At 41.1% G+C, this 13667-nt stretch overlaps 2 protein-coding genes across 3 annotated transcripts; both read left to right on the top strand.

Moving 5' to 3' along the window:
• Positions 1-446: 446 nt before the first annotated feature.
• On the top strand, positions 447-3822 carry nek2 (NIMA-related kinase 2). Its single transcript, XM_077587253.1, has 9 exons — positions 447-755; positions 994-1211; positions 1305-1545; positions 1616-1698; positions 1771-1897; positions 2001-2229; positions 2470-2524; positions 2616-2689; positions 2871-3822. The coding sequence occupies exons 1-9, from the start codon at positions 660-662 to the stop codon at positions 3035-3037; spliced, it is 1290 nt and encodes a 429-aa protein (XP_077443379.1). The 5' UTR covers positions 447-659; the 3' UTR covers positions 3038-3822.
• Positions 3823-4035: 213 nt separating this feature from the next.
• Positions 4036-8924, top strand: slc30a1a (solute carrier family 30 member 1a). Of its 2 annotated transcripts, XM_077587587.1 has the most exons (3): positions 4036-4888; positions 6305-6376; positions 6510-8924. In XM_077587587.1, the coding sequence occupies exons 1-3, from the start codon at positions 4339-4341 to the stop codon at positions 7370-7372; spliced, it is 1485 nt and encodes a 494-aa protein (XP_077443713.1). In that variant the 5' UTR covers positions 4036-4338; the 3' UTR covers positions 7373-8924. The 2 variants fall into 2 exon arrangements, with proteins under 2 accessions (XP_077443713.1, XP_077443714.1); XM_077587588.1 differs by lacking the exon at positions 6305-6376.
• Positions 8925-13667: the final 4743 nt, after the last annotated feature.

The raw sequence follows: 13667 nt of genomic DNA, 5'->3' as shown, positions 1-13667 counted from the left end.
TGACTGTCACTCAAATGGGGATTAGAGAAAAAGTGATTTGGATAATTGTTTATTTTAAGATTACTCATGTACAGAAAGTACTTGATTAGAGTAGCAGGGTATCAGCTATAAACAAATATATACATATTTTTACATATAACTTTTTCATTCTTACACCAACAAAAATTTTAAACAAAATGTATCTATATATTGCACTACAATTCAGCAAAAAGTGCTATGCGTTTAATAACTTTTATTTTGAACAACATAAATGTAACTGTTGGTTACATTTCCCTATATGTATTAAAATGACATTGATGCAGTCTAAATTTGGTTGGCTTTGTCGCCCTCTAGCGGAGAGATACAGCGTTTAGCGCCTTCTTTCGCGGTGTCTCCGGTGCTTGGCAACGTTACCACGCCCATCTAAAGTCTGACCATTTAGGACCGTTCATGCTAGTGCATCTACCAATAACAATGGAGAAGGATTTACGGCAGTCAATTTAAACGGAAAACTGTCTTTTTTGTTGCACAACAAATGAATGCGCTCGAAAACCGGCGAACCACAGGCATTTGTTCAAAGGGCAACCAGAAAGATGTGGTAATGTGAGCGTTTAGTAAGGTAATATTTTAAAAGAACGTTTTCTAGCACAGTTTGTTAGTAGATAATAGACAAAAACAAGATGCCTTCACATGCTGGTGACTACGAGGTTCTGCACACTATTGGGTCCGGTTCTTTCGGAAGATGTCAGAAAATACGGAGGAAATGGGACGGCAAAGTGAGTAAACATTTTATTTTTGTATGCTTTAACTACACTGAAACAACGATAGCGAGTCATTACCGGGTCCTTTTATGTCACTTCAAGGCCATGCCACCCAAGTCAACACTTCCGTGTCCATTTGACATTGAAAAGTTTTGTTACAACAAATAAACATGAGGAGATAATATTTTGGTTGCGGTAAGCCCATTTTGTGCCACTCTTAGTCTTACTACTGACTTTACTTGTTTTGACAAAGGTTCTGGTGTGGAAGGAGCTGGATTATGGCATGATGGCTGAGAGTGAAAAACAAATGCTGGTGTCTGAGGTGAACCTCCTCAGGGAGCTCAGGCATCCCAACATAGTGCGATACTATGACCGCATCATCGACCGCTCCAAGACCACCCTGTACATCGTCATGGAGTATTGCGAAGGTGGCGACCTGGCCAGCCTCATCGCTCGATGCATAAAGGAAAGGTGGGTGGCCCATTATTCTTTTAAATTTTGCTTGGTAACAATGTCTACGAATGTTATTACAATACCTATTTTTGACTGATTTTGTTTGCTCAGGCGCTTTTTGGATGAGGATTTCATCCTGCGCGTCACCGCACAGCTCACGTTGGCACTGAAGGAGTGCCACAGGCGGAGTGACGGCAGGCCCACCGTCCTTCATCGGGACTTGAAACCGGCCAATATTTTCCTTGATGTCAAGCAGAATGTGAAACTGGGAGACTTCGGCCTGGCTCGGATCCTCAACCATGACACCAGCTTTGCCAAGACATTTGTTGGGACGCCATACTACATGTCGCCCGTGGGTCCTCATAAATCTTGAGTGGGATTTGTTTCCAAAGGTTCCAATTGATGGTATATTTTTCTTTCAGGAGCAAATGAACCAGATGTCATACAATGAAAAGTCTGATATCTGGTCACTGGGCTGTTTGCTGTACGAACTGTGTGCCCTAGTGTAAGTTAGTACTACCTTGAACACATTCCTGCACGGGCTGTTTTGTATACTTTAAAGCACATTCTTTCACAGGCCACCCTTTACTGCCTACAACCAGAAAGAGTTAACCGTCAAAATCCGGGAGGGAAAATTCAACAGAATCCCGTATCGCTATTCAGAAGAGCTAAACAGCTTGCTGAAAAAAATGCTCAACTTGAAGGTTTGAAACATTAGCATTCTGCCTCCATTTTATAATTCTAGAATAAAGGGATCTTTTTCCTGCTGTATAGTTTAATGGTGTTTTGGGTTCTTGCCGCCATTAGGACTATATGAGGCCATCTGTGGAAGCCATCCTCCAGAGCAGCCTTTTAGCCGAAGCAGTCCTCGAAGAGACCAGGAAGGTGCAGCAGCTTCGGAGGCGGTCAGCAGGATCTGACGTCGTTCCCGAAAAGCCAATGGAGACTTCACCTTCTCTAGCAGAGCTCAGGCTCCGAGAGCAGGCACTCAAGGAGCGGGAAAAGGCGCTACGAGAACGTGAGGAGATGCTGGAGAGTGAGTTAGGTTTTCACTTGCAGGTTCGGTGGGGTTTCGGCCATTATAAAAATGCCAGAATCAAGGTAGATTTGCGAGGGCTGAATTATAAATATGCTGGCAATACAGCAGAGTTCTGTGTGGTACATTGTTTGTGAGTCATCGCATGTATTTTATGGATCTTCTTAGATGAGCATTACTTGTGAATGCAAATTTGATTTGAGATTTTGACAACAATTTTTCCATGTTTTTGTTTTTTAGAACGGGAGCGTGAGATGTGTGTTCGTGAACGGCTGGCAACTGCGAAACTATTTAGGTACTTTATTGGATAGGACCAATAGCATTGATTTGTGTTGTGATGGTACATTTATAGATGGATGGATTTAAGTGATCTACCCTTTTTTCAGAGTGGAGAATTTAATGAAGAATTTCCATGTGGACCACCAGAAAGAGCAGACCCCCCTCTGTGATGACGATATAGGTATGCGTGTCCGTTGAACACCTCTGGACACCCACAACCAGGCTTTGAAATTTCTAAATTATATTATGTTAATTTTAATAAAGTTTTAAATCATTTTTTTAAAGCTGCCAGTCCCACTTACTGTGTGTACCTGCTTGTTTTGTCAAGTTAAAATATAAATGGTGTTTTTTTTGTGCCTTAGATTTCTGGCAGAACCCAAAGTGGGTCCAATTTTTCAGCGCCAACAAGGAGAACCATCGGATAAATGACTCTGGGACAGTGACGCCGCGAGACGATGTCATCTGTCAATGCACTCAAAGTATGAACGATGTAGAGAAAGCATGTCAGATCCTCGGTATCCGCATCTGATAGCTGTGTTGTGATGCAGTGTAAATATTTGAAGTGTTGAGACTACTGAATTTAATTTAAACTTGTGGGTGGGTTATTTATTAAGATGGATGTTTATCATAATATAATGATCACATCAGACAGCTGAAATGGCTGGATGTCTGAAAGAGACTCAAAACTATAAAACATGGCTGTTACGTTACTATTACGTTAACCCTGCAACTCTTCTTATCTTTTGATTTCGGTATTATCCACCCAACACGTCACAGTGTTATATTACATACATTTTGTATGTGCAAAACCATTATCTGCCACAAGAGGGCATTCGTTTTCCACAATTGTCTGTAAGGCAAGTGCCTAAATGTGCCGCAAAGTGCCGCCAGTTGACCACTCGAGTCAACAATTCACACAACCATCATTTGTGATTTAATTAAAAAAAACCTTTAAATGATAGTAGTGCATCAGAATTCGAGCTGGGCTGAGATATGAGTTGTAATGAAAGTTAGTCCAAGTTACCGTTTGACCTGTCAATGAATCATTCTGTAGTTGTGTTGAATGAAAAATAAATACAAATAAGTCGTATATAGATGGTAATACAGGATGTTGCAAACGAGACAATTTGTGCGTGTCCGTCATCATGAAACCAAGAACTCACGTTGCCCACGTCAGAGTGACATACATTCATTTACGTATTCTAATGAACAGGGTAGGAGGGGGCGTATTTACGTTTTATCTTTTTTTTTCTTGGGGGAATGTTTATTCAAGTTTTCATTAGTCATATCACAGCTACTAAATATAAATATACTGAATGACAATAGTATTTTAAAAGAAAAAGCGGCGTTTATGAGTTTGCATGTCAATCATCGCGAGACTATGCTCGTAGGCGTGCGTAGCAACCATCGTTGTCTGGGTTCTTTGTCCCGCCTGCTTACGAGCGTAACGACATTCAACCAATCGACTTTGACTTTTTGTTCGTTCATCCAATAGGAACCCTTGACAGGGCGTGTATTTTTCCCCGTCCTTGTGTGTTCCGTGTGGAAAGTTTACCGGCTCGGGTGCAAAGTTTCAGCCCGTCTGCAAACTGGAGCTCGGGCGAGCGTTGGAACATGGTGTCGGCCTAATTCCTTTATTAATTGTCTTTTGATCGGCGTGCAGATACCATTACTTGTTAACCGTAGTGTCTTTTTATTGTGGGTGGGGGATCGCATCGTCTCTCGGGGAGTTATTTGGCGCGCGTCGTTAGCTCGGAATTCGGTCAAGCTAGCTAGCTCGGGCACGCCAATTTTTTTTTTTTTCGTCTCTTCATTAAGATCGAGAGCAAAATGGCTTGCGAGCCGAATCGAGCCCGGTTGCTATGCATGCTCTCGCTGACGTTTATCTTCTTCATCGTGGAGGTGGTGGTCAGCCGTCTCACCGCATCCCTCTCGATGCTGTCGGACTCGTTTCACATGTTGTCGGACGTCATCGCCTTGATCGTGGCGTTAGTCGCGGTGCGCTTCGCCGAGAAGACCCAAGCGACCGACAAGAACACGTTCGGCTGGATCCGGGCCGAGGTGATGGGGGCGCTGGTCAACGCCGTCTTCCTCACGGCGCTTTGCTGCACCATCGTGCTGGAGGCGATCGAGCGCTACACCGTGCCCCACCAGATCGAGCGACCCCAGATGCTGGCCGCCGTCGGCTTCCTGGGACTGCTCGTCAACCTGCTCGGCTTGTGCTTGTTCCACGGCCACGCCGGTGGGGGACACGGGCACTCCCACGGGGGGAAGAGGGGGAAAGGCTCCAGGTCTCACCGGGCCGGCAACGGAACTTCGGCGGAGACCAACAATTTGGTGGGCAACCACAGCGGCTGCGGGGATTCGTCTCAAACCACTGGTGAGCAAAATTCCTTTGCCCAAATAAAATACATTTTATAAATCGTTACCTAAGCGCTTATTAACTGATTGTCTCTTTTTGACGGCGATAGACGTCCCATAAAAAACGCTCACTTAAAAAAATCAATGAAGCATTTTATTTTCTGTCTATTAATGTTACTAAAATATTTTACTACATTTCATTGTTTAAATGCTTTTCCAATCAGTATTTCAAAAATAAATTGCAATGCTGTGCAGAAATGAATGGTGGCATAAGGCAAGTTAAGTAATTATTTTTTTCTTCACCATTTCATAAGATTTAAAAGTGGTTATTTATAATATTAAATTGTATATTTAATTACAGTAGTGCATGTCTTGATAATTTTTTATTTCATTTTTTTCCAATTGAATCCTATTCCCTAAATTAAATGATTCAAATTCAGTTAACAGTTAGGCAATCAAATAAATGTTTTAATTCATTTATGAACTTTTTGAATTTCCCGATTATAGTGGAAAAATGGCCCAATGCTGTTCAAATAAATAACTTGTTTGATGATCTCCTGAGCGACTTTATAAACCGCACATAAATTCCTTGTGTTTCTACCTTACTATAAATTAAGATGATTTTATTCTGATTCTGAAAACAATGTTGCAATCAACACTTAAGTACTTCTCATTAGAATTACTTGTCTTTGATGTAAAAAAAAATGCATAAAATATGATTTAATTATATTTTCAGGCTTAATGTTTCATTGCTATCTTTAATATGTTTTGTAGAGTTTTAGAATTTCTTGCTCGTCCGGATCCGGTGAGCCATATTTCACCCACGAGCCTTATGTTCCCCAGCCCTGCTAAAGAGCATACTGGACAGTCAAGTAGGCTGTGCCTCCTCTCCCCTGTGGCAGCCAGCTCCACACAATCTTCTTAGTCAGCAGTCAACATTGCACAATAGTGGAACCATTTCCTATTAGCCTATTTAGTAACAAGTGGTCATGTGAATATTAGACATCTAGTTTCTTTTAAGCATGCCTTTTTTTCTACCATAATGGGTTAAGCCTTTCCAAAAGCCCGGGTTTCTTACTCTCACACTGTTTGGGCTTGACAGCGTTGATAAACTGAAATCGGCCACACCCCTCCTTTATACCCTCTGTAATAGTTAGCGGACCATCCATCAGGGTGATAGTGGCGTCAATGGCCAAAAGCACATCATTAGCCGTTGATGAACGAGCTGCATTGTCTCAGCGTTTGAATTAAATAGCTTTTTGCCCTTAAATACATACCCATGATTATTGATTGGGTGCTGCCCAAAATAAATTGAGAGATGGTGAGATTAATTAAAACACACTGATTCACTACAATCGCAAGTCCAAAAAAATTGTTTGGGAACTAAAATTAACTAAATCGTGACTGTTTTCGCTGATTTCTGTTCTGTGCCAAGGTCAGGAGAGCTCAGATTCCTGTGTCCAAGTTCAGAATGAGGAGAATCTGATGGTGCTCAGCAGTGGGGAAGGTCTGTCCTATGGCCTCGCCAAATCACTGAAAAAAAATCTCGACTTTTTTTGTTTGTTCTGTGGCCCCCGAGAGAAAAACGTTTCCCAGCCTTGAACTATTGACCTAAATGATAATCCCGTTTTTGTCCGCAGACATCAGCCCGAAGGAAAGCTCGGAGGTTCAGATCAACGGCGGCACCAGCTTTGAGGAAATGGAGCACGAGCACCAGTCGTCCGCACAGCTCAACATGCGCGGCGTCTTCCTCCACGTGCTGGGCGACGCACTGGGCTCCGTCATCGTGGTCATCAACGCGCTAATCTTCATCTTCGTCTGGAAGCCCTGCGACCAAGACACGGAGTGCATCAACCCCTGTATAAAAGACCACGGCTCGGACCACTATCACAGGAACCACACTCTGCTAGATCTGGCAGACCCCGCAGTGGCCAGCATCAAGATGGCCGGCCCCTGCTGGGCACTTTATCTGGACCCCACGCTTTGCCTCATCATGGTCTGCATCATGCTGTACACCACATATCCGTTGCTGAAGGAGTCGGCCCTCATCCTTCTCCAGAGGGTCCCCAAGCAGATCAATATACACCGGCTGAACGAGCGTCTGCTGAAGCTGGACGGGGTCCTGGCCATCCACGAGCTGCACGTGTGGCAACTGGCGGGCAGCCGCATCATCGCCACGGCACACATCAAGTGTCACGACCCCACGTCCTACATGGAGGTGGCCAAGGGCATCAAGGACTTTTTCCACAACGAAGGCATCCACGCAACAACTATCCAGCCCGAGTTTGTCACCTTCAGTTCCGCGTCCCAGGACAGCCTGTGCGAGCTCTCCTGCCGAACTCAGTGCGCTCCCAAGCTGTGCTGCGGCTCCGGCGACAAGTCCGCCAGCGAAAGGAAAACGGGCAGCGAGTCCAGGTCCACCGACGACAGCCCGGAGATCCTCGCTTTGTCTCAGATTCAGCCCCAGGCGATCGTCACTTCGGAGGTGGAGTCGTCTCTGTGAGAAAAGTGACAAGTGCTGTTGGTCCTTATTGACAAAATGGTTCAGGCGTTGCTCCCCAGTAAGCAATTGTTCAACCTCAGTCGCTCTCAGTAAAAAGTGACTCATTGTTTAGTTTTAAATCGCCCGATTTGCCATATTTCATTTTCTCCCCGATCCACAAGACGACATGAGGTCTGAGTGTGATTTTATTATTAAACGTTCCTCTTCAGATGACCAATGAGCTTGGTAGCAAACCTCCGTAATAATAATTAGTCACAAACCAGACCTCTCTCCATCGAATGTACTAATAACAAAATAATAATTAACAGATGTGCATTACAATTTGCTTGTAGCAGTGTTTTCCAACCTTCTTTAAGCTAAGGCAACTTAGAAAAAAAATTAAAATATCGAAACCACCTGCTTGGTAAACATTGCTTGAGAGGCGGTGTTCACACTAATTTGAAAAACATATAAATTATGGCATCGCCTTGTATTAATGTATAGAATCTGTCCGATGGCCATAACCAAATTTCCAGGTCATGTAAACAGTCAATTTAAAAAAAAAAATTGGGATCTAAACCAAATATAGTAGTGAGTCACTTTATAGTTGCCAATTAAAAATGGAAAGAATGAACAGTAAGCAACGCGGATTCTCCACAGATTCTTATTGACGATGACTGCCTTCGTAACTTTTTTCCACGGTGTTCCTCAGCCAAAGCTTATGTTGATAACGACAAAAATGTCCTCCCTCACGGCAGCTTCACTTCAGCCTGTGGACCTTTTTGTGTGTATCCTCTTCCTCCTGAGCCCTAAAAATTGAGTATTGTATTGCTTAATTAAATATTTAAGTTATTAGAAATAATCTATTTCTGTAGATGCTGCTTCTTTTTTCTCTTTAGCCCACCATCTATGCGGGTAGGTAGATTTTTGGGCTTTTTGAATTAAGACGCTGGATAAACAACGTCCCTTAGCCTGCCTTGCGCTCACTGACAATAGCACCGTGTGTGATCAACGTAAACTGTGCAATGACTTGGCCACATTCGTTAAAGATTGAATGCATCCTGTTGCTGAGAAATACATCCTGCAATGTTGTTAGAAGGCTCCATTTTTGGGGGGCATTCTGCTGTCAAATGAGACCCGGTGCTTCGTTTCAACAATTCCGAGGTGCATTGTGCCAGAACTCTCTTCCACACATACAAACCACTGTCAGAGTCACACATTGTACAGTTTGTCTGTCCACTGTTTTGGACAAACGAGTACTGAAGTCCTTTATAGTGGCCTTGAATTTTGTCTTTCCATGCGTTCTTCAGTTGTCACTTAAAAAGTGTGCAATTAAGAATTCCACTCCTGATTGATGTTTATGCAATGTTGGCAAATGTGTTCCTTCATTTTTATAATGTTTAGTCACTTCTACACGGTGTCGTTGGGCACGTTTACGTGGCTTTATGTGAAAAATAAAGGTGTTTATTCTTTTAGATATGACATGTCAGCTGATGTTTTTTTATTCTGTTATCTACAGTTGCTGTCTGCTATGCCATCGTGAAATAAAAAATATATATGGCTGTTTGGTACAGTTGATGACTACAAACGTGTGCTTTTTTTTGCATTTTCAACATGTATGTAGATGAGAAAATGTTGAAAATAGACTTTTCTATCCACTGTACCCCTACACAAGTTCAGATGAAACTTGCTAGACATACTAACTACCAGTTTTCACCAGACAGACAACCATTCACGCTCACACTCATACCTAGGGGCACTTCAGAGTGTTCAACCATCCTACCATGCACGTTTTAGGGATGTGGGAGGAAACCGGAATACCCGGAGAGCATACAAAATCCACACAGTGAAGTCCGTCCTGGGATCGAACCCTCGACCGCAGAACTGTGAGGCACTAGGCCTCCATTCACATCTCTAAAAAATCTAAAGTCACTTTCAGGGTGTCCCCCGCCTGGTGCTTCTAGTTATCCGTTTATAGAAATAAAGATATATCAAATCACTTAAATCAGCTGGAATAGGCTCCAGTGCCCCCCACGACCTTTGTGAAGATAAGCGGTTCATAAAATGAATCTTTTGGGGAAAATGGGAGGGAGCTTGAATACCCCGAGAAACCCACACACAAAAAGCAACTTGTGATGTCACTGTACTAAATTCAGCTAACTCCCCTGATATTTATGTGCTTGAATAGGAACACAACACCCGTTAGAGATGAGGCCCATGCCAGAAACAGCCGTGATTCCAGCTCTCGTTTATCATCTGCTATGGTATGCATAGCTTCTGAACATACGACGGACAGCTAAGGGGGTCTTACATAACAGACCGTTGCAGAGGGAGGGCCTTGTAAAGCCAACATGCACACAGGGCTTTACCCTGCATTCCTGTGTACTGCTGGGATGCAGTTGTTGGAGCACAGTTCGCTGATTTCTGTGAACTCATGTTCATGCCAGGTGTTCTTTGAATGGATTTAACCTCAGAGCTAAAAGTCAGCAACAGACAAATGAGTTCATGGTGAATTTAGTGAACCCTCATTTAGGCCATGTTAACAGAAAATGTAAAACTGAAATTCTTGTTGATGTTTCAAATATTTCATCATCTGTCCATTCTCAACACTATAATAATCAAAAAAGTTATGAATAGCCTGACGCTGACATAAATTAGTTAAGGTAATTTGAAAAAAAACTTTTAACAGGATGGTTTGGCTGACAGCGTAATAAAATGTAACCAAAAGTTTTAACTGCAACAAAATTGCAAATGATTCACCCCAAAATATTTACAATAGATATATATTTTTTCTTTTCTAATGAGTGGATTCAACCGAAAATGTAACAGTTATTCTTCTACAGACAAAATGTGTTCATTATATTTTTTTAAGGTTTTCAAATGGAAGCCGACCGATCCATTTGATGTTTAAATGTAAAGATGAATGAATCCTGACTGACAAACTGTAAGAGCAGTAACCCTAAATGTTTCTGCGAACTTCGAGACTCTACTGGTTGCCGAGCAACGCCACAAGGCTTCCAATGAATAATTAACCATTTAGATAATAATGTATGTCATTTTGCCACCTTGATATCAATGAAGGCAATTGCCTTTTTTGTTTCCAGTACTACTGTACAAATTAGACCCATCAATTTACCACCAGGAATGATCTTTGAGTGATGACATTTGGTTTTGTTTTAGGTTTTTTTCAGTTTTTAATTGTATTTTTAAAAAAACTTAATTTCCTCTTTGATTATGTCTCTTGAGGGCAGTCTGGAATGGATGTATTTAAAGTGAAAACCTTTGGAAAGTAGGATTATGGATTAAAAACTCCGGAGACGACAACCCTGTCCTCTCCCACAGTCAAGGAGTTTTTTATTTATTTAATTTTATTATTTTTTTAATCTGACCTTATAGCAGCTCAGCGGCCTCCAACAAAGAGTTATCAGGTAATGGGGATTTTAAGCCGGTTGGAATGTTAACTCCACCAGCGCCATCATTACAATTATGATGATGGAGATGACTAATCATTTAATGAACAGAAAGTGTGAGATGCTTTATACACTCATTGTCTAATTTGTAATATCAAACCAGTTTGGTTGGAAACAGAAAATATGGCAAAAGATTTGGAGATTCTCAGACTAAATAGTGTATTTTAAGCATAAGACAACGCTTAGTTTAAATCACATTCATAAAAAGACAGTTGCTTAAAGTATTTAAATATGGATATAGCACATTTTTCACAGTTTATGCACGCAGCCTTTATGTCAATTATACTACCAGCATGCACGCACAGCCTTTAGCCTGTAGTATACTATAGCACACTCCAGTTTGTTAATATATATACTATATTTATTATAAATGATGAATTCAACATCAGATAATGCAGCTGGGAGTTGCTAAGCTAAAACGTGTTAGTTCAGTATTAATTACGAAAGCACCTTCCATATCTGGTTTCAATTCCTCTCCCAAAAATCTAATGTTTAAACAACAAAAGAGCCATCTAATTTCAATCTGAATGGGCTAAAAATCAGATTTTGTCCCATAGAAGGTCTAGTTTCCAGATGCACTGCCTATCACTGTGTAAAAATCCAATAACAAGCTTTGCGTGTGGAACTTGACCCCTGTACACAAACGAAAACATTTTAAAAGCCCATGAAAGGGGAAAAAAAAGATAAAACGCCGATGTGTCACAGCATGCATAGATATACTAAGACCGACGACCTAAGCAAAGTTTGAACCAAGGGGTGCCATGACCATATCTGCAACTGCCCCTCACAATATCTACAGTGTATGAATAAAGTATCAAATATTTGAGACTTTACTTTTAAAAGTGATAAAGTAAAATGTGATAAAACTTTGTGCATGTTGGAAAAGTGACTATCACTATGATGAGAATGTATCATTTTATTTAGAATTAGTTTTTGCTGAGAGTAGGATTATAGAGACAAGCAACAGTGTATAAACTGTAGGAGATGCATTCAATTAAAATTGATTTTGTAAAACTAATGAATTACCCACCATTGATGCCAATTAAGCAAACGTATGTATACATATACACACGTAACCTGTCATAATTTTGAATAAAATAGGGTGTGGGTTAATGTATCACTTTTTATGCTTAGACTTTGATCACAAGGGTATGTGTGTGCAACCAGCAATAATTAATACCCCAATCGCCATAAAAGCCTCGTCAAAGACAACAGATGGTCAAAAACGATGGTAGACACAAACCGCACCTCCCTTTGACCACTCGGGATATTATCTGCATTCAGAGAAGATAAAAAGTTGTCTTTTTGTGCACATGGAAACACCGTGGGAGTTGTTATCAGGCAGCTACGAAGCAGCAGCACAAAGGATAAGTTAAATATTGTCAGCGTTGATCACATTAAAAAGTGATATACCTGTCTGCGCCTACCTGATGACAATTGTTGGATGTGATTGTGATGCTTATCTATGTATTTTTACATACAGTTACATGGTTACACTGCCAATGAGTGTTAAACCTAGAATGGATTATACGTATGATAAAAATTTGCGCAATATTCTAAATGAAAACAGATTTTATCATTGGAAAAAAAATAAATGTGGTAAGGGTTGGACACAAAATTAGCCGGACCACCTCTCATTACAAGTATAAATTCAAAATGATCTACGACTGCCCAGAGCCCCCTTCTAATTAACTCGGAACGCACAGCCAGCAAAAAAATCCTGAATTAATAAATACAATTAATCAGCCCTGAGACAAAAACATCCAAAATTTCATCCACAAATAATGGGGGATAATCAATTTCAGTTAGCGTCCTCCCTGAGAATGAAAAACAACGAGAAAGTAAGTTTGAGAACTCCCTCTGGGCGGCCTATAAATACATGCTCAGGCATTCGGTGGTAGTCACATTATGTTTATGTACATACAGTTAGAGGATATGGCCTCAAGGCTTTCTGACACGTGGTCATCATCTGTATTCACCCCAAAATCTTTCCTTTTCTTCTTCAAAAACAGACTGTATAATTTTACGGGTGAGATTATTAAGACGTGCCATCTCATTTTTAAGGGTGCTGGAACATTTAAGTCAGTTGATGCAAGGGTTGTTGTGTATTGGATAACAAAGGGCTGATACACAACAAGTAGCTGACTGACATTGCAACAGGATTGAAACATAGAATCTAATCTACTCCATGAGTATTGCCATTGATTGAAATCAATCACACAGACACATTGGAGCTATTTAGATTTAGATTAACTCCCTCTCAAATCTCCCAATTCGAATTGGACACATGATCTCATCGTTTTTTAATGATGTGAAACAAAGAAATTGTTACACGTGTAAACAGCATCTGAGCATTTTTGCTATTCTGAAGTGACAATTGAGTTGTGGCTTGAGTACACATTGCTTATAGGGCTTTTCTATTGTCGGGGCAAAACTGGACAAAGGCCAATGAAAAGTGGATGTCAGCAGATCAGGGATTTTTCCCCCCCTCGCTCTGTCTTTCTGTGCTCATGTGATCAGCCAGAATTTCATTCTGCATCAGCCCAGGCATGTTCTGCAAAATGTACCGTGTCATGAAAATTGCGGAGGAGATTATGCAATAACATGTGAGCAGCGTTGAATTGAAGTTTGGAATCTTTTGATGCAGTCAGACCTAATTTCACATTTTACTGTTGATCTATTTTTATTTCTTTTCATGTTACTACAATACAGTAGGAAATTAACTTGTGTGTATATTTGTCCATGTATAGTGCCATTAAAAATAATGTAGACACAGATTTTTGTATATACTATTATGTATTTTTCCTTTTCTTGCCCTGCCCAATGAACCTCAGTGAAGAATGTGT

Source organism: Stigmatopora argus, chromosome 19 (genome assembly GCF_051989625.1).
Source record: "Stigmatopora argus isolate UIUO_Sarg chromosome 19, RoL_Sarg_1.0, whole genome shotgun sequence".
Lineage (NCBI taxonomy): Eukaryota > Metazoa > Chordata > Actinopteri > Syngnathiformes > Syngnathidae > Stigmatopora > Stigmatopora argus.
The sequence above is the reverse complement of the archived record's forward strand: the minus strand, read 5'-3'. Positions and strand labels throughout refer to the sequence as shown.